Genomic DNA, 26,755 nt, shown 5'->3' with positions numbered 1-26,755 from the left:
GGGGAGATACTGTTAAATAGAACTGAGAGCTCCCTCTAGTGGCTGAAGATTGATTTTCACAAATCTATAGTAAATGTCTATTTCCTTTACCCATTTCTACAGATGCATACATTGTCTTAAGTTGGTTTGCTTCAAACTACAGGTGCTCCCAGAAAGGAGGTTTACTTCATGGCTGTTATAGACATCCTGCAGCATTATGATGCCAAAAAGAAAGCTGCCCATGCCGCCAAAACAGTCAAACATGGGGTAGGTGGATGATTGCATCTAGTAGATCTGGTGACGGGTAAAAAGTGTTGTGGTTGTAATGTGACAAAATATGAACAAGTTCAAAGGCTTTGCCATTTTTGAAGATGTGTTATTCCCATCCTTCTTGTCCTTCCTTTTTTACATATGTACTTTTTTTCCTGATTCTTCCACCTTTCATGTTTTTTCCTCCTTGTGAACTTTGTTGTTTCCCCTCACACATCCATCCTTCTTTCCATTCTTCCTCGTGCCCTTACTCCCTACCCTGTCTTTTGTCCTTCCTCCTATCGTTCCTTCCGTTTTTGTCTCCTTCCTTCTCTCCTTTCTTCCTTGACTCCCTCCTTTATACTCCTTCCACCTTGAGGACATTTCTTCTTCCCTTATGTCTCGTTTCTCCCTTCATTCCTTTTTTTTTCTTTCCTTGTTTGTGTCAATCATTTCTGTTCTTCATTTCTTCTTTGTTCATTTTCCCTCTGCTGGATGTGAAAAGAAAAAGATGCCGCTTAAGCTGCAGCTCAACTGTTTTGCGTTGAGCTAAATGTGAAGTATGTTTGTGTTTCCCTCTCTAGGCAGGAGCAGAGATCTCCACCGTGAACCCAGAGCAATACTCCAAGAGATTTTATGATTTCATCACCGCCATCCTGTCATAGCCCCCCGGAACGACAAGAGCACCGAGGCACACGGGAAAGAGAGGGAAGGTGGGTGGGAGTCCAGGGTGGAGGAGGAGAGAGGAAAGCATGGACAGTGTGAGGGGGCGCTGGATTAATAAGGTGTCCCTCTTCCCTCCGTCCATTCGTTGTTGGTTTCTCTCTTTCAGCGGGGTGCCGTCTGTCTGCAGCTAAACAAAACATTGTTTGTTTACATTTAACCTCTCCTGTTGAATTTTGTTTTCACATGTGACTTTGGATGATGAGGTCGTTTTTAAGCAAGTGTCCAAAAGTCATTAAATTTGTCATGCCAGGCATTCTTGTTTATAGTTATCGATGTCGGCCTGTGGTTTTGTTTTTTGTTTTTTTTAATAGTTATTAATAATATTATTAATAACCCCTCCCTCACCCCTAAAAAAAAAAAAAAAAAAAAAATCCAGCACCGGCTTTTTTGTTGTTGTTGTCCTTTTTCAATGTGATATTTGTTGTTTTTCTCATCGTTTAGTGGGAGGCTGAATTTCTAAAAGCCGCTCTCGCCGTGAATGTTGAGCCTCGCCTGATGCTTTGTTCCAGGGAGTAGAAAGCAGTCTTCCAAGAGGCCAACAACCAAACCTGCTCCCAAACAGCTGTTCACGCACCCAGCCAAACAAAGCTGCCTCCTTCCTCACTCATCTTCCCCCACCTTTTTTTTTGTTTACATTATATAGCTAGACTATATAATGCGTGTTTACTCCCCACTGTGTCTGTCCGTGATTGTTTGTTTTTTTATTTTTTGTTTATTTTCTTTGTGACATACCATGATTTCTAATGCAAAAGGGAAGGCTGAATATCTCTAAAAATGAGAGGTAAAAAAGAGGCGTGCAGCTTCCTTTATTGTCCTCCGGAAATAGTTCACCATTGTTGTGGGAGATCGCAGTTTCTGTTCCTGCTGCGGAGAATTGCCCAGAAGTCATTAGTGACAGCTTTAAGAGCGAGTCAGTGTTCAGTAGAAAAACAAACGTGTATTTAAAGCGAAACAGCCCCATAATTTTTTTTTTTTTTTTTTTCACTTTACCGACTGCACCTTTGAGTGAAACCCAAACTGTTGCACTTTCATTCTTCGTCAGGAACTCTTATTCTGTTACAATCGCAGCAGAAAGACAAACACTGCTCGCTCATCTCGGAACCGAAGCCTTGATCTCGGATCCCGTCTTCCCCCACAGCACCCGTCTGCCCGTGTTTTTTTTTCTCGGGTTGGTTTGGAAAAATTTACTGCAATATTTAATGTGGGTGTAGAGGGGTTAATTTTTTTAATTATATATAAATCAACGTTTCTAATCCTGTTAGGGGCGCTCTGCGGTTGTGCTGCACAAAAAGGCGGTTTATCTCTGGCGTCGTATCAGTGTTCAAAAAATTGGGGAGGAAGGAGATCAGGAGAAGCTGCGGATTCATTTTTACCCTAACAGCAACGTTATCTAACCTCGTTTGTGACTCTGGTGTGTGTGTGTGTGTTTTTTTGGTTTTTTTGTTTGTTTATTTTTTCATTGTTCTCGCTATGTTTTTTTATCTGTCTTTTTTTTTTTTAATCATTGCTCTTTTTTTATTATTTTGTATATTTTGCACAAGAGGAAAGGAACCAAATGTTACAAATACGACCCCAATTAGTGGAAACGGTCTTAACAAGGGAAATGCAATATATTCGTGTGTAAGTTAGTGATTTGTGTGTGTGTGGTCACATTATCACCAACTGAAACAGGTCAGCTCTTTCTCTCTGACTCATGCAAAAAGCTTCCAACGTCATGTTTGTTTAAGTGTCATAGATTATATTGACGTTTCTATTTTTTACATTAGATTTTAGTCTCTGATAATAGAGGGGGAAAAAGGAGCCACTCTGTGGAACAAGTAATGGTGCTGCGGTAATGAAGAATGACTCTGTTTGAATTTTTACAAGTTCTAATACTTTAAAAATAAATTAAAAAAAAAATGCATGTCACAGGACTGAGTTTCCTTTCCTCTCTTTACTCTGTCGTTCGTTCGGTCTGTTCTGTATGTGCCCCTCCGCCTAAACCATGTTAAGTAGTCCCTTCTGTTGCTTATTAAAATAGCTGTTTTCATTGTATACACTGTGCAAGATGTGTGCCTTTATACTCCAAATTATTTAATTTTATATTTTGTAATCTTTTTTTTTTAAACAAGTGTAAAGGGTTATTTTATTAACAGTGTGCTTACTTTGATGTATTATTTTTTTGTGTGTGTGTGCAACCTTCCCTCCATTCGGCACCTGGTAGTATACTTGTCACTCAGTCCGTGTAATTAAACCGTTTAATTGATCGTTTTCTAACCAACAAGGTTAAAAATGAAAAAAAAAAATTGTGAATATTTGAATTTTGTGGGTTTCTTTGAAACCTGTAAGTGTAAATCTGTGTTTCCTTTCTGCTCAGGCTGAAAGTGATATCTGCTCACTTTTTTTTTTTTTTTACCCTACGTCGGTTCATGCTGGTCCTGCCTTTGTTAAAAGAATGTTTGTTTGTGTGGGTGGGTGTGTGTGTGTGTGTGTGTGTGAGAGTGCATTGTGGAAGTGTGTGTTTTATCTCTTCTTCCACCAAACCCAGATGCAGTCATGGTAGATTTTTGTTTATTCGTCCCACAGTGAGATGTTGGTGATCATCGTGCTCCATCTCTGTAAATGGTCTTTCACATGCAGTAGAACAGTGTACATGTCACGCGCCGCTTTGTTCCGTTTTCTCCCCCAAAGACGCTGCTGCTGAAGCTGCGAGTCGACCCGCTGCCACTGCTTCACACGCCAAAATCGCCTCTCAGCAGTCAGACCCCCAATCCCTGTGAGCTTAAGAACATTGTGTTTAGTAAAATGCGTGTTAGTTGGGATTAAATGTTTTGGGGTTTTTTCCCCCTCCCCCCATATTATTTCTTTTTCTTCTCTGTGGTAAATGGAGTGAGATGTGCAGTGCTCATATGTGTGTAACAGTATCCAGGGGCATGTGGGGGGGAACAAATGTAAAACGGCTCCAGGGCCGGGCATCCTCTGCAGATGTGGGACAGTTTTATTAGGCTTTTTAAGTTTTTAAAAACTTAAAAAGCTCTTTTGGTGGAAACTGTATTTTTTTTTTTTTTTTTTTTTTTTTCCTGAGCGCTCTAAATTGGTATGCACCACCTGACCCTGCAGATCGTGCTCCGGTCTCAGCAGCCTGTGATGCTCTCTGACCCCGGGCGTTGCTTTAAGCATTACTTGTACGCGTGTGTGTGAGAGTGTGCATGTCTGTGTTTTACAGTCTGCCGAGTGTTTCCTTTCAGTGGCAGACAGGACAAGATGAAATTGTGTGTTTATTGTTTATTCATACATGGTTAAATAACAATTACACTCCATTCCATAAAGCAATCACTCCAAATAATTAAAGCACTTGTTCTGCCTAACTGATTCAAATCGTTATCTCTTTTTTTTTTTTTCCTGTTATGTGTGAAGCTTTCAGTTAAACGGCGGTGGGGGAAAAAAATGAAGTGACCATAAAATTCAAAGAAAGTGAACAAAAAAATTACTTTTTTTGTTTTTCCTCCAAGGCAGAGGCAGAAATTACGAACTCTTAGAGGTGTATCATGTCTGTTGAGCAACTTTTAACTGTTAGTAAAGTCTCCAATCCTCAAAACTCCGTTATATTGTGAAGCAGAAAAAAAAATACAAAAAGTCAATATTTTTAATAGAAATAAATAAATAAGGGGCAAAGAAAAAAAATCCAGTAAACAGGAACAAAAGTAGAATATCACATTTCTTTTGACAAATAGAATAGAAAAGTTTATAAACTTTTCCTTTTTATATTCAAGATTTAAAGTCATTGTATGATCTGCAAAATCATTCCGCTCAATATTTTGTTTGTAGACTTATTTAAATTAGACATGGCATGCCACAGATTTCATAAATAAATAATAATTAAAAAAAGCTTAAATTTTGCAACAAATAATAGTGACTCACTTACACTTTTTATTTTAAATTGTATATTTACATGAGTTATCCATTGCATTTTAATAGAGGTCATTTGGAAAATTAAAAGTGTCGATTAGAAAAAAAGAAAAATAAAATGACCACATTGGAATCAACGAAGGTAATTTTAAAATAAAGGTGAAGCGAACATGCGCAGTAACTAGTTATATCCCCTAACTTAATAAATTGCATAAATACCCAAAAATCTTTTTAAAACGCAAAATTAAAGGGTACATGCATATAATCTACAAGTAAAATATTTAATTTTTCTTCATTTTTTTTAAGGACTCTGAAGTTGATGCCTTTTTTAAAAAAAAGCCTGCTATGTAAATATTAAGGCTATTTCATGGGTTCGACCTTAAGCATAGAATATTTATTTGATAATTTATTATTCACACTTTATTCGCCTTGTTCGCACCCTAAAGGTTTGCGAACGATCCGTGGCCACCATAAATGTTTTATCGACTTTTCCTCCACCGCTACCAAAGCTTGTTAGTAATAAAATAGTCATTTATTTTGTTGAAATCGCTTGTAGTTCCGCCCTTTGGTTTAGATTTGAGCTTAATTAAAAATGGCTGAAATGACAGCTTTATATGTCGCCGTCACGACTATTAGTTACAGCCATTTTTTTTAAGTTTTTTTTTTTTTTTTTTTTTTGCCGTGAACGAACTATTGTCGTAATCCTTCCCAGTGTGAATAAATGGAAAAAATAACGCGATGGCGAGAAGGAGCGAGTCGCCGCTACCGCAGGAGGAGGTTCTCTGTGTAGCAGCAGATTGGAGTGTTCAACGCAGAAAAGACAGATTTTTATAATGTGAACGCTGCTTTCACTCGAGATAGCTTCATGGTTGGAGATAATTCTCTTTGTAGAAATATAACATTCGGGATGGTTGGTGCCGTCTGCGGCAGCCGCCTCGACGGCAGATTTCCGCCGCAGCGCAGCGCCGTGCGGGGCAGTTCAGAGCTGTGGGTGGTTGTGGAAAACTGAGTACAATGTTGGAGAACAGGCAGACACCCACAGCCCTGCAGACAATAAACAAAGAGCCGCTCGCCATGTGCGCCGCAGCTGCTGCACGTGCACGCTCACAGCAGCAACCGAGCTGCAGTGAGCCGTCAGGGCCGCCAGGGGGCAGTGCGACCACTGAGGATGCCTTCTTTCAGTCAGGTAGGCTTCGTTATTCTTTGCGCGACTGCTATTCTGAGTAATGTTTCTAAAGCTTTGAAAAATGAAAACGAAATGTTTATTTATAGCGTTCCCTTTGACATAAAGCACTCAGGAAAAAAGCACACTAGTCAGTCTAATGTTATTAAAAGCAGCTAACATTTAGCAACCTGCCACTGCGTCACTGACAGGGCCGGACTTTAGAAAAAGCTAACAGGGGCAGTAGTTCAGGGCCCCATTTTTTGGGGGGAGGGCACAAAGGTTTTTATTAATTTATTTATTTTAATTACTGCCTGTTTTGCAACAAAAAAAAATGAATTACTTAGCGTAAGAGGCATTGGCATTGTATTATTTTTTTTATTTTGAATCTAAACAATACTCAAGGTATTTCTAAAATTATGAAGTTATAGTCAACTTCTTTAGCAGCAACGTGGAGTTATTGGGTGGGGACGTAGTTAACCTACCATGCATCAAATCATACCTGCTGATGTACAGGATTACCCATTAATGGACTGCAATTTGCATAACTATAAGAATTTCTCCTGAGTGGACAGGGCACCAACACTGACTCCAACCCAGGGGCCAAGTATCTTTTAAATCTGGCCCTGGTCACTGAATCTGAACTTTTGACCTATATACTGTGGAAATATGAGTATCCTATTTTTATTTCATCTTAAATATTACTCTGTATTATTGCTAGCACCATCAAATAAATCTTTTAATAAGACCACTTAGATATGTAACGCAAAAAAAATGTTTATTGTCCTTCAGATGGAGGAGCAGGAGGAGTGTGAAGTGAATCTTCCGGCTGGTAGCCCTCTAACCGCTGCAACAGGCTCTCAGAGTAGCCTGGTGAGTAGTACCTGCAAAAACAGAAACACATCATAAACAAACCGGGCAATATGAAGTTGTTGTTTTTTTAAAATATCCTGATTCCGATTGTATTGGGGTTTTTAACTGAGTCTAGTTTGAACCAAATGGGCATAATGGTGGTTGAGTTATCAGAGCTGCACCTGACTATCTCCTCAGGGAAGCAGCCGTTGATGGCGTTGATGTATTCCTGCAGAGCGGAGCCCGGCTCTGCGTCAATCTCTTGGATTTTCTTCAGTCCGCCGCTGGTCACAAACAAACGACGGGCCTTGCTGTCATGGGGAAGCACCTGTTGAGAACCAGAGAGATGGATGTTTTATTTCAGTCGCCAAGCGCACGAGAGGCAAAGATTTGTCGGAGCGTTTGGAGTTGTCCTCCCCACCTTGCTGAACTGGCAGACGACGTGTTTGAGGATGTTGCTGGGAGCGTCGTAGAGTAGCGGCTCCAGAGCCGAGACTAGGGTGCACTTCTGTAGAATGTTCTTCAGCGCCTTTTTACTCTGAAACATTCAACAAGGTTCGTCTCATTTCCAACGGCAAGATTCAGACATTTTCAATGTATGTTTTCAAACATTTTTCCTAGAGGTAAAAACAATAAAAATGAACTAAAAGATGGTTTTAATTCACTTTTATATGACATAAGTTATTACTGTTAGTATGTCTTGTGGTAGGATTCGATATTCTACAGCAGGGACAAGGTAAAACAAAATATAACACCTAATTGAAATTCAAGCATTTTTAAGCACCTATACAAACCCTGTTTAATTTGACTTTATCCCGATTATAACATGATGTGCCAAAAGAAACCTGAAATATCACATGACTGCATGATTTCGTTCTGAATTGGTGTCCAGAACAATTGTTGCACTTCCTACCTTGGCCTGCAGGTCCTCTGAGCTGCTGGCGTCCATGTAGAGCGCCAGCAGCTTGGGCAGCAGGTTTGCTGTGGCCACCACCTTGGCATGCTCAGTGGTGTGATGACCTATCTGATCTAATGACCACACTGTGGCCGACTTCATGTGCTGCTCATGCTCCTCTGAGAGGCACAGGGCCAGCTGAGGCACCCCCTGCAGGACAGGAAGGCACACATCAGGAAGTGTCCAGCTTCGTCTATGAGATGCCTACGATCTCACAGAAAAATGTTCATAGTACCCTCTAAAAATCCACTTTATGTAAAGCTTACAACTTGGGGATGCAAAAAATTGACCTACTTACAATAAACTGTTGATTAATAGTATATTAGACTAAAATTAGTTCTAATAGATTAAGTAATAATGTCTGCTTAGACCTTCTTAGCATTGTAGGCAGGTCACCATCCAGCAGACATCACTGCTTGTCATTAAGCAGAGCCAGTTGATACAGGAATAAAGGTGGCGGAGCCATACAAGAAAGGGAAACAGAAACGATCCAAACAGAGTCCAGTGTGGGATGCTAAATGCACTTAATATGGTTCTGTTTTGAAATATAAACATTCGACAAGCTCCTTAAGTTTCACATCAATAGCGTTCATTCAGCCGAGTCGCATGGTGAGGCAGCGTTAGCTCCTCAACCAAAATTTATTGACAAATGCTAAAAAGCGACGATGTGATGACAGAAAACGGAGGGGATAATGAAGAAAAATTGTAACATGATGGGGAAAAAACATGATGCCGATAAGCAGGGTTGATTTTGAATGAACACTTTGCATTTGATGTTATGCAAGGACGATTGGCCATCTTGATAAAAGAGAAAACTCAGGTTTTAAAGAAAATGGCAGCTTATTAATCAACTTTAGATTGACTCATTAATCAATAACTTGCACCTTATTGCAACTACAAACCTCCGTTTATTTTTTTGGCATTTTATGTTGAATGAAAATGCATGCCACATTTTCATATTTTTAGTTATGAAAATAAAAATAATTGAAATAATAATTGAATAATCTATAATTTAAATAATTGAATAATTGGACTGATGTTAAGTGGTCACGAAAAATAAACTTAAGTTCATGGTGATGGTTCAAAATAAAAACGTCAAGGGTTATGAACACTTTTGAATGTCTCTGCACATGCTGGGCATGTATTTATGGTTTTAATATTAGCGTTACGAGAGAACATGATCCCACCTTACAGAGAATGACGGCCATGGCGAGGCTTTCATTGTGAGCCGCCACGTATCCCAGCATCATGATGCCCGGGAGCCGCAGCTGTCCACGGGTCTCTCCCAGGTAGTCGACAATCTTTGACAGCCCACCGCAGTTCACAATCAGCTGGGAGAGCTGCAGAAAAACACACCCACACACACACACTTCATTCAGTGCGTCCGCCTTCTTGGTGACCTCGAAGCGTGAGCGTGCAGTACCTCTGGCGTGTGTTTCGCCACCTCCCTCATCAGGATCGCAACGTTCTTCCTGACGTAATCATCCGGATCATTGAGGGAAACGAAGGCGGCGGGGAAGACCTCGGCCTCGACCACCATCTCGGCCAGGCCGATGGAGTGTTTGCTGATTTGGCTGAGGGCGGAGAACACCTGCCTCTGAATGGAGACAACCAGACGCCAGAAAAGCTTTAAACGAAACTGCTGGTTTTGAAGCTCAGACATGTTTCTTTCTGGAAAACTGCGGCACCTACGTTCAAAGGTTTGTGTTTTAACGTGAAGATCATGCTGCGTTGAAACATTAAACTTATTTCCATCAGAAGTTGTTGTGTTTTTTGTGCAAAGCTGTGAAGATTACTCTGAGTTTGCTTAAAATGATTGAGAATAAAAACTGAATCCCCCAAAATAGATCCAAAATAGACGCTTTTATTTGTCTTTTAAATCACATTTTGGATTTTTATAGATTTTTTGGTTGTCCCAAACCGCAAAAGAAAAATGACTTTTTATTTCATAAAACTAAGAATCTCTAAACATATACACACATATATAAAACTTAAATTAAAATAAAGAATATATTTTATGTTCAACTATAACTTATCTTTTAGTTGTAATTCAAAAGTGTATATTTTTCAAAAGTGCCACTTCAATTTTACAAGTACAAACAACAATGGATATATTTAATTTAATGATAAAATTGAATTCACTTCTTCTTAATAACAATTTTTATGGTAAATGATCTTATGGCATAAAAAAGAGACTATTGCTGATTATTATATTTGGAACGAATTTTTTAATGACCGGAAATTTTCAAATTGGCATATTTTTTTTGGCACAGAAAATGTCTAATTTTAAATATATTTCTTTTTCAATAAATCTGCATTCTTATAATATTTTCTAATATGTGATGTCTTGTTACTAAGCTACGGTTTTTCAGTGTTCTGATTTTTTGGACCCTTTCATCAGCCAGCAGGCTCACCTTGAGCTTGGCGTCCCGGCTGAGGATCATCTGTGCCAGGTGTGCGATGGCGCCGTTGTCCACCACGGTCTGGGCCAACTCTGGCGTGTGTTTGCAGATGTCGCTGAGTGTGGAGGCCACGACACGTTTGAGGGCCATCTCGGGCTCCACGAGACACAACACCAGCAGGGGGGCCGCTCCGGCTTCCAAAACCGCCTGGGACAGAGCTGCACAGTGACACAGAGAGGCCGTGGACACAAAGACGGGACATTGGCAAAGCTGTTTTTTTCTCTTAAGAATTCCTTTAAAAATAAAAACTATGCAAATGAGCGTTTCCGAAATCTAGTATAAGAACAAATCACTGCCTCCACCGTCGCAAAAACAAAGCAGATGGAACTCAGGGCAGCTCTCTGTGCCTACATGCATTGTGTCGTGCGATGCAGCCCAGACCCCAGGCGGCGGCCTCCTTCACCCCGGGGTCAAACTCCTCCAGGCAGAGGACCAGAGCGTCGACCCCCCCGCAGTTCACTACTGCCTGGGCCAGGTCAGGAGAGTGTTTGGCCACCGAGCGCAGAACAAACGCTGCTGCCTTCTTATAAAACCTCTGCACACAAAACACAGAAAAAAGTGCACACATCAGCTGTTTAAGAGAGGAACCGAATTTTTTTTTTTATTAGAATCAATTTGCTTTTCTTCTTCTTCTTTTTTAAAAAAAAAAAACATTTAACCAGTTAAGTTTACCCTTGAAATAGCTTTTTCTATTTATTTTTTTTTTTTACTCATTTAGAAGACGGGTTCTACTTCCTTTTACTTTTTAACTATATTCTGACATGTCATTATTTTCTTACACAGTGAAACATGTTTGGCAGAATTAATTTTGCTTAATGATGTCACTGAAATAAAAAAAAAACAATGTTTATTGTATACATCATTTTTGCTTTCATTATTTCTGAAGATATCGAGCAAATCATTGTAACACTTTAACAAGTGGCATCAACAGGAAAAGTGAATTTGAATGTGTTGTAATTTCACTCGACTCCCTGCATGTGATTGGATATGAAACTGAAACTAAATCTGACTGCTTTGTCTTGCAGCACACTTTGAGATCACAGTTGTTGAGAATTGGCGCTGTAAAGTAAAGAAACGTGGACAGGATTGTGTGTGAAATAAAAAAAGAATGAGTCACTCTAAAAAAGTTGCTGCATGTTTGAGTGATTTTCATTCCCACTCCTCCTGAGTCAGTTTGAGCTTAGAAGCTGAAATGTAACATTTTGGGTTTAAAACATCGAGCTTCACTCGCCTTTTGAAAGCAAGAAGAAAACCTGGTCTCTGTAAGTCAGCTCCTTGAGAAGACAAAGACCTCGCTGCTCTCATGGTGAAGAGCGCTGAGGTTTGGAAGAAGCCCCCCAGGGCAAATTGCAAAAAAAAAACAACAACAAGATCAAATTCAATGGTTTTGACCCTGACCCTACAACTCCTGCAAAGTGTCATCCAGAATCTGACTTTGTTTTTGCTCTTTACACTCTCATGTCTTCCAAAGCTGATATTGCAAGAAGAAAACCTGGTAGCACTAAGGAATGAATCCAGGAGAAGAGATGCTAACGTTCTGCGAGGTCATAGACTGGACCAGCTGGGGTAGGATGCCTTCTTTCACCAAAGCTTCTGCCAGATTATCACTTTGGTCGGCCAGGTTACCCAGAGCCAAAGCCGCCTTATGCTGGATGCTCGGAACCGTGTCCAGCAGCAGGGACCGGAGCATGGGCATCACTCCTGCAGAAGAGTGGAGGACACACTATAAAAATGAATTTTTATGTGCATATTAAAACAAATGTAATTTTGTTAAAGAATAGTGGCTTGTAAATAAAATGTTCAGCAACAATCAAATGCAAAAAAATGACTATTTGCATTGCAAATTCTGTTGAAGTATATGCTAACACTATATATACAGTACAGACCAAAAGTTTGGACACAACTTTTAATTCAATGAGTTTCCTTTATTTTCATGACTATTGACATTGTAGATTCACACTGAAGGCATCAAAACTATGAATAACACATGTGGAAATATGCACTAAACAAAAAAGTGTAAAACAACTGAAAATACCCCTTATATTCTAGTTTCTTCAAAGTAGCAACCTTTTGCTGTGATTACTGCTTTGCACACACTCTGCATTTTCTTGATGAGCTTCAAGAGGTTGTCACCTGAAATGGTTTTCACTTCATAGGTGTGCCCTGTCAGGTTAATAAGTGGGATTTCTTGCTTTATAAATAGTCATGAAAAGAAAGAAAACCCATTGAATTAGAAAGGTGTGTCCAAACGTTTGGTCTGTACTGTATATATATATGGCATAGAATGTTTTTTAACCCATTCCATTGGTTAAAATATAGCAATTTATTTTATAGATGCAAATTAACATTCTAATCCGTGACAGATGATAATATTTCTATAATTCTGTTCTTACCTGCATTATGGAGGATTTCGGAGTTTTGTGGCCTAGTCGCCAAATCAGCAACGGTTTGCACAAAGTGCAACCTGGACTTCTGGTACTGCTCAAAAACTGCGGGACACAAAATAAACAAGGAGTCAGTCTAATCACCTCCAAGCTAAACTTGAGTCATTGTGAAGTAAAATCCACCCCCGGGTCTCACCTTGAATAATCAGTCGCTGACTCATTTTTGCCAAAAAGAATAAAGAAAACTCCTTAATTTAAAAGCCTATTTCCTAAAATGTGTCGTCGCTGGAGCCAACGAAACAAAAAACTAATACTAATACAGGTTTTCAAGCACCGTTTATGGACGCAACTGGGTTTAGATGTATTGCTGTTTTGAGTTGCCGTAGCAACACGTAGGAAGCGGAATGACCCTTGTTCAGGCCAAAGATCGTTTATTAAAGAAAGACGGCTCACTCCGGTGCAGTAAATCCCTTCAGAGCGATGCCTCTTTATATTCCCGCGATGTTTCAGCTGAGGATGTCTCGCACGCTTGGGATCCGCATTTCAATCCATCAATCCATCCATATATATATATATATATATATATATATATATATATATATATATATATATATATATATATATATATATATATATATATATACACTGTTCAAAAAATAAAGGGAACACTTAAACAGGTGTTTAACACTTAAAGTGTTCCCTTTATTTTTTTGAGCAGTATATATATATATATATATATATATATATATATATATATATATATATATATATATATATATATATATACTTTATAAGTTGCAAATCGCAAATCAAATCCCGGGATAATACGTGACCAAAATATTTTGTAAAAATTCCATTAAAGTGACAAAATGTTTAGATACATAATGCTAAGAAAATTATGTCCAGTACCGGAAGCATTTGGTCATTTGGAAGCAAGCACACCGGAAGCAAGCGTCATTTGGTTATTGCACAATTGATCGGCAGAGGTTTTTCATTATTATGGAACAATTTATAGTTGTGTGCGCCAGTTTTTATTGCAAAAAAGTCAAATGTAGGAATTTTAGTCTAGTGCACATTACTTATTTATCTTTGCTTATTTGATCAATTTTTTTTTCAGGCATTGATCACGTTGTTCTATGCTTCAAAAATAAAATAAAATAACTTATATATATATATATATATATATATATATATATATATATATATATATATATATATATATATATATATATATATATATATATATATATATATATATCAGTGAGACCAAGAAATGTCGGTGGCGGTGACCTACGATCATTTATATGTATAACCACAGGACATATGTTTGCATTTTGTGTTGTTTCAAAGCCTAAAATGGAGAACAGGAGTTTACAAGGAAAAGAGAAGCACACTCTTTTTCATCGTGAGAGACGGCCATAGTGTCACAATTACCTTCAAAGTGAGCGCGAATGTCAAAGAAACCCTCCCAGAAATGTACTTTCGGTGTGACATTAAACAATTTGATTTGATACATTTTGATATTAAACATCTGAGCCCCTGTCAAAGTGACACCCTAAAGTATGAAAAACAAGAGAACAACCATCCCCATAGGGACGCTACTGCCTGGAGCTCTTTATTGTTTAATCCCACAGCCCGCTTTGGCTGAACGTTTTGTTGCCTTGTAGAAACGTTTTGGCTCCCGCCGAAATTGGGCCCTGAAGTGACGAGTCATAGTGGAGACACAGACACAATCCGTGAGCCACATCGGTGCACCGAGCTTATAAACTCTGTGTAGAGATCAGAGCACAGATGGCGCTGAGCGCTGAGCATGAAGGAGACATCATTCCTCCCTGTGCAATTTGATAAATATCCGTATAAATTACCAATAATTTTAAGGTGGAATTCTGGCAATCCATGACCTCCTTCCTTCTTGTTGCAAGGCAATTATTATTATTATTATTATTATTATTATTATTATTATTGCTACATAAAAACAATATGTTGCAACTGCCACAAGCTTAATTGTGGAGACGTACTTAAATTTAATTCTTTTTAAAACTCTCTTATCCTTGAATAGACATTTCTGTCCTAATAAAAACACATTATGTACAGTAAATATATTTGTATTAATCTGTGTGACGAAAAACTTGAGTCATAACACGGAACTAAACATCTGACCTCTTTCTCGATCTAAGGTTACCTCTACAACATTTTTACCATCACAAATAAAGGCTTTTCAGGACGTGCCGTTGTGGCGTGCGGGTTAGCGCGACCCATATTTGGAGGCCTTCGTAGACTCGGTCGTCGTGGGTTGGACTCGACGATATTTGCGACATGTCTTCCTTCCTCTCCTTCCCCTTTTTTCTACTGTCATATAAGGGACACAAGAGCCCAGAAAAGAGCCCCTGCAGGGGTAAAAAAAAAAAAAAAAAAAAAAAAAAAGGCTTTTCGAAGACTTGGGTTTTTTTCAAACGCGAATCTATTTGTAAAAAATACAAAAATAAAATCAAATTAATAAATAAATATGTAAATAAATAAGGAAACCTTACTTGGAATTGTATGTATTTCCTGTCATTTCATTTAGTAAAATGTCTAGATAAAGTGAAATAGTACAAAGTGCAATGTTTTACCCGAAGCTTTATTTTGAAAATGCACTTAACTTTTTTGTTTTCCAGAATCACAGTGTGAAATGTTAGATTATGTCACATTATCATTCGGAAATTCAACGCATCAACTCTTAAAGTGACAACGTATCATCAGGAAGTTCAACAATAAATGGCGATGCGCAGAAATAACGAGGGAAAAATAGAAACTGTCTGGTTTTATCCATGTTTCCATGAAGCAGCAGCAGGAGGCTGAATTGACCTGCCGGTTCGGGGGAATGTTTGCCCCATGATGCGTCCAGAAGCCACATGCAGCATCCTCAGCAGGCTGAAAGCTGCTTCATGCAACTTGTTCTGTCTCCATCGGTCCAGACGCCGCTGATGCTGCTCTCCTCTGAGGAGGAACCTGTTTAACATTAACATGAAGAGCCTGGAGAGGTGGATCTCAGACAGAACCAGTCCTGGGACTTGCAGCGCAAGAACCAGTCCGCGACTCTCGTCGTAGTTCAGATGGACTCGGAACCGAGAACCGGTGATTGTCCAACACATTCTCACTCCCGACTCGTCATATATTGACGCTTGGGCGTCCAGAGTGTCATGTTTTGTGCAGAAGCGTTGATTCTCGCTCTCTGTCTTTGCATCTTGCGCCGAGTTTCAAGTCCAGAGCAACTCCTTTAATATTTGTAATTTGTAGGGAGAGTGGAGTCACGTTCCCTGGAGTCCACACAAAGTTTCTTGCCGGCCTTTTATTTCTTTCGATCTCAGTAGCTCCCCTCTGTCCTCTCCAAAGACCACGGAACGTGTTTCATCCAGCTACCTCGGCTGCTTTCCGTCACCAACTCCAGCAAGCATCAAATCCTCTCAAGGACACAGAGCTGTAACAAGTGATCCTACCCTCGTAAACCTACAAGCAGGCAAACCCCGCCCAGAGAGCGGGTAGCCTCTCTCCTCCCTCTGTCACCAGGATGGGGAGAGACTTCGCAAACTCTTGGCGGAGGAGAAACTCCGCAAATTCTGCAAACTCTGCCAGTCCTGCTAGAGTGCAAACTATCTCACCACCGGGGAGAGACCAGGTCATTTGTAATTTTGTAGGTCATTTGTAAACTCACAAACAGCAACTGGAGACTGCACTGCAACTGCCAGGAGGCTGCAAACTCCCACGAGTTTGCAGCCCATTCCAGCGGCAGTTTGCCCGGAAATCTGTGCCTCCAGACGCAAACCTCTCTCCCGTCCTGGGAGTTTGCGTCAGGGGGCAAGACCGTGATCGTGGTCATTCAAAGGAGGAACCATTAGATTTCTATTCTCTCTCTCTCTCTCTCGAGCTCTCGGCGACGGCGGACGCTTTTTCCTCTGCTCCTCTCCCTACCCATCCTCACCCGGCTTGCTCTGTTTTTGTGTTGCTTCTTTTATGAGCCTTTCTTTGCAGATCCTCCGAATCTACAAATGATGGATCTGGTTAACTGGTCCATCAATGCAATAGATCACATTTTCTCAACAAGAAGACTGGGCACAGGAGAGCCCTCTTGTCCGACGGGATGGATTCACCCTGGATTTATTCAGAACAGGATTTCTGCTGTTTGCAGCTGGTGGATACCTGGCTTGTCGACACATTTGTGACGGATCTGACCAAACTAGTAATGGAATTAGACCAGAGGATATTTAGCAACCCTGAACATGAGCACCTATAGTTTACACACTTTAGATCAATATTAGATTCTTTTTCTTCTTTTGCTCTTTCCTTTGCTTTACGGGAATTATTTCCTTTTAATTCCCGTAAAGCACTTCGTATTACCTTGTTGCTGAAAATGTGCTATATAAATAAAATGACCTTACCTTACCTCACACCAAAGACTTTCAAAAAATCTGCCACCGTCTGCCTGCCTGAGTGCTGAATATATAACTGGCGGTGAACAGGTGAGCCTGGCTGCACTGGGCACCATTGCATGAGAGCTGTGGAGCAAAACGGAGCAGGCAGGCGGGCCAGAATCATGACAGAAATGGACTTCAGAGGTGGGAAACCAAAGATCTCTGCAACATGTTTATGCAAATTTGAGCATAATTGCGGAACATTTATTTTACATGTCACCGTTTACATCTGCATTGTTTGTTTCGTATTAATAAACATGATTATTTCATATGAAAAGTCGAGCTAAAAGCTCATTCACCTTTAGCTCCTCCAACGAGTGAGGAGCTACTTCATAAGGCAAAAATAAAACCAATATGTTCCGCGGTAACGTATTGGAACCGCTGCGTACCTGTATTAATAAGTTTTCGTATTTCGATTCTATTGTATTATTTTTAATGAATTTTTTTTTTTATTGTGTCTGTCGCGCAAAAGCATGTTTAAGGAGAAAAGCAAGAATAAATTCGTGTTTTCTGCATAAGTGAAAAATGTTTCATTTAGTTTTATACTGCGCAACAGTAACAATACGGTAAGTTGTTCATACAATTGACAATTGAAAAATGAAAACGAAATGTTAATTTATAGCGTTCCTTTTGATATAAAGCACTTAGGAAAAAAGCACACTAGTCAGTCTAATGTTATTAAAAGCAGCTAACATTTAGCAACTTGCCACTGCGTCACTGACAGGGCCGGACTTTAGTAAAAGCTAACAGGGGCAGTAGTTCAGGGCCCCATTTTTTTGGGAGGGCACAAAGGTTTTTATTTATTTATTTATTTTAATTACTGCCTGTTTTGCAAAAAAAAAAAAGAATAATTTAGCGTAAGAGGCATTGGCATTGTATTAATTTTTTTAAATTTTGAATCTAAACAATACTCAAAGTATTTCTAAAATTATGAAGTTATAGTCAACTTCTTTAGCAGCAATGTGGAGTTATTGGGTGGGGACGTAGTTAACCTACCATGCATCAAATCATACCTGCTGATGTACAGGATTACCCATTAATGGACTGCAATTTGCATAACTATAAGAATTTCTCCTGAGTGGACAGGGCACCAACACTGACTCCAACCCAGGGGCCAAGTATCTTTTAAATCTGGCCCTGGTCACTGAATCTGAACTTTTGACCTATATACTGTGGAAATATGAGTATCCTATTTTTATTTCATCTTAAATATTACTCTGTATTATTGCTAGCACCATCAAATAAATCTTTTAATAAGACCACTTAGATACGTAAGGCACAAAAATGTTTATTGTCCTTCACATGGAGGAGCAAGAGGAGTGTGAAGTGAATCTTCCGGCTGGTAGCCCTCTAACCGCTGCAACAGGCTCTCAGAGTAGCCGGGTGAGTAGTACCTGCAAAAACACAAACGCATCATAAACAAACTGGGCAATATTGATTTTTTTGGGAAATATCCTGATTCCGATGGCATTGCGGTTTTTTAACTGAGTAGTTTGAACCAAATGGGCATAATGGTGGTTGAGTTATCAGAGCTGCACCTGACTATCTCCTCAGGGAAGCAGCTGTTGATGGCGTTGATGTATTCCTGCAGAGCGGAGCCCGGCTCTGCGTCAATCTCTTGGATTTTCTTCAGTCCGCCGCTGGTCACAAACAAACGACGGGCCTTGCTGTCATGGGGAAGCACCTGTTGAGAACCAGAGAGATGGATGTTTTATTTCAGTCGCCAAGCGCACGAGAGGCAAAGATTTGTCGGAGCGTTTGGAGTTGTCCTCCCCACCTTGCTGAACTGGCAGACGACGTGTTTGAGGATGTTGCTGGGAGCGTCGTAGAGTAGCGGCTCCAGAGCCGAGACTAGGGTGCACTTCTGTAGAATGTTCTTCAGCGCCTTCTTACTCTGAAACATTCAACAAGGTTCGTCTCATTTCCAACGGCAAGATTCAGACATTTTCAATGTACGTTTTCAAACATTTTTCCTAGAGGTAAAAACAATAAAAATGAACTAAAAGGTGGTTTTAATTCACTTTTATATGACATAAGTTATTACTGTTAGTATGTCTTGTGGTAGGATTCGATATTCTACAGCAGGGACAAGGTAAAACAAAATATAAAAATGTCTTGCATAAAATAATTTAGGCAATTCTGATTGAGCCAAAACAAGAGAAGCTTAGTCTGATTTAACTTCAGACAGGGAGAACTTTTTTTGTGTGTGTCTTTTTATTAGGTGCATACAAATATCTGGTTTTGACTGTAAATAAGGTCTTAAAATTTAGGCTTTTAATCAAACGTTAGATTGCAAAACCGTGCAGCTTGAACATCAAGCACTTCAAGCTCACTTAAAATTTAAAAAACACCTAATTGAAATTCAAGCATTTTTAAGCACCTATACAAACCCTGTTTAATTTGACTTTATCCCGATTATAACATGATGTGCCAAAAGAAACCTGAAATATCACATGACTGCATAATTTCGTTCTGAATTGGTGTCCAGAACAATTGTTGCACTTCCTACCTTGGCCTGCAGGTCCTCTGAGCTGCTGGGGTCCAGGTAGAGCTCCAGCAGCTTGGGCAGCAGGTTTGCTGAGGCCACCACCTTGGCATGCTCACGGGTGTGATGACCTATCTGATCTAATGACCACACTGTGGCCGACTTTATGTGCTGCTCATGCTCCTCTGAGAGGCACAGGGCCAGCTGAGGCACCCCCTGCAGGACAGGAAGGCACACATCAGGAAGTGTCCAGCTTCGTCTATGAGATGCCTACGATCTCACAGAAAAATGTTCATAGTACCCTCTAAAAATCCACTTTATGTAAAGCTTACAACTTTGGGACGCAAAAAATTGACCTACTTACAATAAATTGTTGATTAATAGTTTATTAGACTAAAATTAGTTCTAATAGATTAAGTAATAATGTCTGCTTAGACCTTCTTAGCATTGTAGGTAGGTCACCATCCAGCAGACATCACTGCTTGTCATTAAGCAGAGCCAGTTGATACAGGAATAAAGGTGGCGGAGCCATACAAGAAAGGGAAACAGAAACGATCCAAACAGAGTCCAGTGTGGGATGCTAAATGCACTTAATATGGTTCTGTTTTGAAATATAAACATTCGACAAGCTCCTTAAGTTTCACATCAATAGCGTTCATTCAGCCGAGTCGCATGGTGAGGCAGCGTTAGCTCCTCAACCAAAATTTATTGACATGCTAAAAAAGCAACGACGTGATGACAGAAACGGGGGGGATAATGAAGAAAAATTGTAACATGATGGGGAAAAAACATGATGCCGATAAGCAGGGTTGATTTTGAATGTCAACGTTTTGATATTCCTTCAGAAGAACATCTCTCCGGTTCATGAGGACTTAAGTGTTTCACATATTTTATTATTTTCATCTTTTATTTTTCTACTCTGCAATGTCAGAATTCCTGTTTTGTTACATTTTATAAATAAGTTTGATAATGTGAGAAAATGTAGTTTTCTCACATTATCAAAACATCTGATGATTACACAAAACACTTAAAATTTTATGATGTTTTTCTACAAAATTCATCATATTATAAATCATTTTGCATTTGATGTTATGCAAGGACGATTGGCCTTCTTGATAAAAGAAAAAACTCAGGTTTTAAAGAAAATGGCAGCTTATTAATCAACTTTAGATTGACTCATTAATCAATAACTTGCACCTTATTGCAACTACAAACCTCCGTTTATTTTATTGGCATTTTATGTAAAATGAAAATGCATGCCACATTTTTCATATTTTTTGTTATGAAAATAAAAATAATTGAAATAATAATTGAATAATCTATAATTTAAATAATTGAATAATTGAACTGATGTTAAGTGGTCACGAAAAATAAACTTAAGTTCATGGTGATGGTTCAAAATAAAAACGTCAAGGGTTATGAACACTTTTGAATGTCTCTGCACATGCTGGGCATGTATTTATGGTTTTAATATTAGCGTTACGAGAGAACATGATCCCACCTTACAGAGAATGACGGCCATGGCGAGGCTTTCATTGTGAGCCGCCACGTATCCCAGCATTAAGATGCCCGGGAGCCGCAGCGGTCCACGGGTCTCTCCCATGTAGTCGACCACCTTTGACAGCCCACCGCAGTTCACAATCAGCTGGGAGAGCTGCAGAAAAACACACCCACACACACACACTTCATTCAGTGCGTCCGCCTTCTTGGTGACCTCGAAGCGTGAGCGTGCAGTACCTCTGGCGTGTGTTTCGCCACCTCCCTCATCAGGGTCGCAACGTTCTTCCTGACGTAATCATCCGGATCGTTGAGGGAGACGAAGGCGGCGGGGAAGACCTCGGCCTCGACCACCATCTCGGCCAGGCCGATGGAGTGTTTGCTGATTTGGCTGAGGGCGGAGAACACCTGCCTCTGAATGGAGACAACCAGACGCCAGAAAAGCTTTAAACGAAACTGCCGGTTTTGAAGCTCAGACATGTTTTATTTCTGGAAAACTGCGGCACCTACGTTCAAAGGTTTGTGTTTTAACGTGAAGATCATGCTGCGTTTAAACATTAAACTTATTTCCATCAGAAGTTGTTGTGTTTTTTGTGCAAAGCTGTGAAGGTTACTCTGAGTTTGCTTAAAATGATTGAGAATAAAACTGAATCCCCCAAAATAGATCCAAAATAGACGCTTTTAATTTTCTTTTACGGCACATAAAATGACTTTTTATTTCACAAAACTAAGAATCTCTTAACATACACACAAATACTGTATATAATTTAAATTAAAAAATATATTTTATGTTCAACTATAACTTATCTTTTAGTTGTAATTCAAAAGTGTATATTTTTCAAAAGTGCCACTTCAATTTTACAAGTACAAACAACAATGGATATATTTAATTTAATCATAAAATTGAATTCACTTCTTCTTAATTACAATTTTTATGGTAAATGATCTTATGGCATAAAAAAGAGACTATTGCTGATTATTATATTTGGAACGAATTTTTTAATGACCGGAAATTTTCAAATTGGCATATTTTTTTTGGCACAGAAAATGTCTAATTTTAAATATATTCCTTTTTCAATTAATCTGCATTCTTATAATATTTTCTAATATGTGATGTCTTGTTACTAAGCTACGGTTTTTCAGTGTTCTGATTTTTTGGACCCTTTCATCAGCCAGCAGGCTCACCTTGAGCTTGGCGTCCCGGCTGAGGATCATCTGTGCCAGTTGTGCGATGGCGCCGTTGTCCACCACGGTCTGGGCCAACTCTGGCGTGTGTTTGCAGATGTCGCTGAGTGTGGAGGCCACGATGCGTTTGAGGGACATCTCGGGCTCCACGAGACACAACACCAGCAGGGGGGCCGCTCCGGCTTCCAAAACCGCCTGGGACAGAGCTGCACAGTGACACAGAGAGGCCGTGGACACAAAGACGGGACATTGGCAAAGCTGTTTTTTTCTGTTTGGAGTTCCTTTTAAAAATAAAAAAAATGATGCAAATGAACATTTTTGAAATCTAGTATAAGAACAAATCACTGCCTCCACCGTCGCAAAAACAAAGCAGATGGAACTCAGGGCAGCTCTCTGTGCCTACATGCATTGTGTCGTGCGATGCAGCCCAGAGCCCAGGCGGCGGCCTCCTTCACCCCGGGGTCAAACTCCTCCAGGCAGAGGACCAGAGCGTCGACCCCCCCGCAGCTCACTACTGCCTGGGCCAGGTCAGGAGACTGTCTGGCCACCGCGCGCAGAACAAACGCTGCTGCCTTCTTATAAAACCTCTGCACACAAAACACAGAAAAAAGTGCACACATCAGCTGTTTAAGAGAGGAACCGAATTTTTTTTTTATTAGAATCAATTGGCATTTCTTCTTCTACTTTTTAAAAAAAAAAAAAACAAACAAACCATTTAACCAGTCAAGTTTACCCTTGAATTTGCTTCTTTTTTTTTTTTTTTTTACTCATTTAGGAGACGGGTTTTACTTCCTTTTACTTTTTAACTATATTCTGACATGTCATTATTTTCTTACACAGTGAAACATGTTTGGCAGAATTAATTTTGCTTAATGATGTCATTGAAATAAATAAAAAAACAATGTTTATTGTATACATTGTTTTTGCTTTCATTATTTCTGAAGATATCGAGCAAATCATTGTAACACTTTAACAAGTGGCATCAACAGGAAAAGTGAATTTGAATGTGTTGTAATTTCACTCGACTCCCTGCATGTGATTGGATATGAAACTGAAACTAAATCTGACTGCTTTGTCTTGCAGCACACTTTGAGATCACAGTTGTTGAGAATTGGCGCTGTAAAGTAAAGAAACGTGGACAGGATTGTGTGTGAAATAAAAAAAGAATGAGTCACTCTAAAAAAGTTGCTGCATGTTTGAGTGATTTTCATTCCCACTCCTCCTGAGTCAGTTTGAGCTTAGAAGCTGAAATGTAACATTTTGGGTTTAAAACATCGAGCTTCACTCGCCTTTTGAAAGCAAGAAGAAAACCTGGTCTCTGTAAGTCGCCTCCAGGGCAATTGCCAAAAAGTTTTTTAAAAACACACAAGATCAAATTCAGAGGTTTTGACCCTGACCCTACAACTCCTGCAAAGTGTCATCCAGAATCTGACTTTGTTTTTGCTCTTTACACTCTCATGTCTTCCAAAGCTGATATTGCAAGAAAAAAACCTGGTAGCACTAAGGAATGAATCCAGGAGAAGAGATGCTAACGTTCTGCGAGGTCAGAGAATGGACCAGCTGGGGTAGGATGCCTTCTTTCACCAAAGCTTCTGCCAGATTATCACTTTGGTCGGCCAGGTTACCCAGAGCCAAAGCCGCCGTCTGCTGGATGCTCGGAACCGTGTCCAGCAGCAGGGACCGGAGCATGGGCATCACTCCTGTAAATAAAATGTTCAGCAACAATCAAATGCAAAAAAAAAAAGACTATTTGCATTGCAAATTCTGTTAATATATGCTAACGCTATAAAAACATATATATATATATATAGAGAGAGAGAGAGTGAGAGAGATATGTTATATAGATATAAATATAGATGTAGATATAGATATATTCTGTTCCAGAACTTAAGTTTGGTTTGATTTTATTTAATTTCCCTTTGGTGTCAATAAAATAGTTTTGAATTTGAATAAGGAACAGTTTTTAAAAAAATCATGAATTTAGCTAATTCATAATAGCAGCTAAACTTGGATACATAGAAATATTAATTTGAATCTTTTGCGATACATGGCATAAGTTTATTATTGTTTTGTTTTTTTTTGCAATCATTCCATTTTTTTTTAAAATATAACAATTTATTTTATGGATGCAAATTAACATTCTAATCCGTGACAGATGATAATATTTCTATAATTCTGTTCTTACCTGCATTATGAAGGATTTTGGAGTTTTGTGGTCTAATCGCCAAATCAGCAACGGTTTGCACAAAGTGCAACCTGGACTTCTGGTACTGCTCAAAAACTGCGGGACACAAAATAAACAAGGAGTCAGTCTAATCACCTCCAAGCTAAACTTGAGTCATTGTGAAGTAAAATCCACCCCCGGGTCTCACCTTGAATTATCAGTCGCTGACTCATTTTTGCCAAAAAGAATAAAGAAAACTCCTTAATTTAAAAGCCTATTTCCTAAAATGTGTCGTCGCTGGAGCCAACGAAGCAAAAAACTAATTCTAATCCAGGTTTTCAAGCACCATTTTTGGACCCAACTGGGTTTGGCTGCATTGTTGTTTTGAGTTGCCGTAGCAACACGTAGGAAGCGGAATGACCCTTGTTCAGGCCAAAGATCGTTTTTTTAAAAAAGACGGCTCACTCCGGTGCAGTAAATCCCTTCAGAGCGATGCCTCTTTTTATTCCCGCGATGTTTCAGCTGAGGATGTCTCGCACGCTTGGGATCCGCATTGAGCGGAAATGAGTTCCTGCCAGCGGTTTCTGGCCGTAGATTTGAGCTGCTGACCATATATACATGTTTCAAAAATAAGCATATGTTTCTACAACTTGAATACAGTCCACCTGTGGTAAGTGCAGTTGATTGCACTTGATTTGGAAAGGTCTGCCAAAGGCCCCCAGTTAACAAAGCGGAAGCATAGAGCATAGAATTAAAAAGCAATTGGCTCCAGGCTTCCCAAATAGGATTGTTTTCACAAAGGCACAAAGCTGGGCAAGGATACAGAAAATGCATCCTGCTCTAAAGCTCCCAGTGAGCTGGCTACTGCCTACATTGTGTCATCGGGGAGGGATAGACGGGAGGTGATAAAGAACACGATATCAGGGCTTTCTATCAGGGCTCCAGGTTTCCTCTTATAGAAGGACAATAATCTCTGCAGCAATCCACCGAACAAGAGTGGAATGACCAGACGAAAGCCACTTGTTAATAAAAGACACATGGCAGCCGGTCTAGAGTTTAGTAAAAAAAAAAAAAAAAAGGCACCTGAAGGACTCTCAGACTATGAGAACATAGATTATCTGGACTGATGAGACAAAGCTTGAACTCTTTGGTGTAAATGCCAGGTGGTGACAGCATCACACACACACACACACACACACCCACATATATGGCACAGATTACGCTGAGCTCTGAGCATGAAGGAGACCTCATGCCTCCCTTTACAATTTGATAAATATCCGTATAAATTACCAGTAATTTTAAGGTGGAATTCTGGCAACTCCTTTCTTCTTGCTGCAAGGCAACAATAATCATTGTCATTATTATTATTATTATTATTATTATTATTATTATTATTATTATTATTATTATTATTATTATTATTATTATTATTATTATTATTCACATATTTTCATATATAAAAACAATATATAGCAACTGCCACAAGCTTAATTGTGGAAACGTACTTAATTTTTTTTTAAACTCTCTTATCCTTAAATAGACATTTCCGTCCTAATAAAAACACATTATGTTCAGTAAATATATTTGTATTAATCTGTGTGATGAAAAACTTGCGTCATACATGGAAACACGGATCTAAACATCTGACCTCTTTCTCAATCTAAGGTTACCTCTACAACATTTTTACCATCACAAATAAAGGCTTTTCGAAGACTTGGATTTTTTTCTAACGTGAATCTATTTGTAATAAATAAATAAATAAATAAGGAAACCTTACCTGAAATTGTGTGTATTTCCTGTCATTTCATTTAGCGAAATGTCTAGATAAAATGAAATAGTACAAAGTGCAATGTTTTACCCGAAGCTCTATTTTAAAAATGCAGTTAAAAATTTTTTTTCCCCAGAATCACAGTGTGAAATGTTAGATTATGTCACATTATCATTCGGAAATTCAACGAATCAATTCTTAAAAGTGACAACGTGTCATCAGGAAGTTCAACAATAAATGGCGATGCGCAGAAATAACGAGGGAAAAATAGAAACTGTCTGGTTTTATCCATGTTTCCATGAAGCAGCAGCAGGAGGCTGAATTGACCTGCCGGTTCGGGGGAATGTTTGCCCCATGATGCGTCCAGAAGCCACATGCAGCATCCTCAGCAGGCTGAAAGCTGCTTCATGCAACTTGTTCTGTCTCCATCGGTCCAGACGCCGCTGATGCTGCTCTCCTCTGAGGAGGAACCTGTTTAACATTAACATGAAGAGCCTGGAGAGGTGGATCTCAGACAGAACCAGTCCTGGGACTTGCAGCGCAAGAAC

At 39.4% G+C, this 26,755-nt stretch overlaps 3 protein-coding genes across 6 annotated transcripts in view; 1 reads left to right on the top strand and 2 right to left on the bottom strand.

Annotated features, from left to right (window-relative positions):
* Positions 1-4,305, top strand: part of pip4k2a (phosphatidylinositol-5-phosphate 4-kinase type 2 alpha) — a 31,932-nt gene extending 27,627 nt beyond the window's left edge. For 3 of the 4 annotated variants that reach the window (XM_023325898.1, XM_023325899.1, XM_005803313.3), the window contains 2 exons: positions 143-246; positions 813-1,312. In XM_023325898.1, coding sequence (XP_023181666.1) covers positions 143-246; positions 813-893 — 185 coding nt within the window. In that variant the 3' untranslated portion in view covers positions 894-1,312. Of the gene's footprint in view, positions 1-142; positions 247-812; positions 1,313-1,395 lie in introns of those variants that run through there. The other variant, XM_023325897.1, reaches the window with a different exon arrangement.
* Positions 2,591-12,997, bottom strand: LOC111606157 (sperm-associated antigen 6-like). The gene is made up of 11 exons (XM_023325896.1): positions 12,854-12,997; positions 12,667-12,762; positions 11,808-11,974; positions 10,625-10,808; positions 10,226-10,431; positions 9,235-9,408; positions 8,999-9,151; positions 7,770-7,961; positions 7,278-7,394; positions 7,039-7,184; positions 2,591-6,888 (listed from the first exon to the last, which is right to left on the bottom strand). The coding sequence occupies exons 1-11, from the start codon at positions 12,876-12,878 to the stop codon at positions 6,783-6,785; spliced, it is 1,566 nt and encodes a 521-aa protein (XP_023181664.1). The 5' UTR covers positions 12,879-12,997; the 3' UTR covers positions 2,591-6,782.
* Positions 12,998-18,396: 5,399 nt separating this feature from the next.
* LOC111606156 (sperm-associated antigen 6-like) lies at positions 18,397-24,805 on the bottom strand. Its single transcript, XM_023325895.1, has 11 exons — positions 24,648-24,805; positions 24,461-24,556; positions 23,809-23,975; positions 22,679-22,862; positions 22,276-22,481; positions 21,331-21,504; positions 21,095-21,247; positions 19,618-19,809; positions 18,886-19,002; positions 18,647-18,792; positions 18,397-18,502 (listed from the first exon to the last, which is right to left on the bottom strand). Exons 1-11 carry the CDS (start codon positions 24,670-24,672, stop codon positions 18,397-18,399), a joined length of 1,566 nt encoding a protein of 521 aa, XP_023181663.1. The 5' UTR covers positions 24,673-24,805.
* Positions 24,806-26,755: the final 1,950 nt, after the last annotated feature.

Source organism: Xiphophorus maculatus, chromosome 21, assembly GCF_002775205.1.
Source record: "Xiphophorus maculatus strain JP 163 A chromosome 21, X_maculatus-5.0-male, whole genome shotgun sequence".
Taxonomy (NCBI): Eukaryota; Metazoa; Chordata; class Actinopteri; order Cyprinodontiformes; family Poeciliidae; genus Xiphophorus; species Xiphophorus maculatus.
Note: the sequence above shows the minus strand (reverse complement) of the source record. Positions and strands in the feature narration are given on the sequence as shown.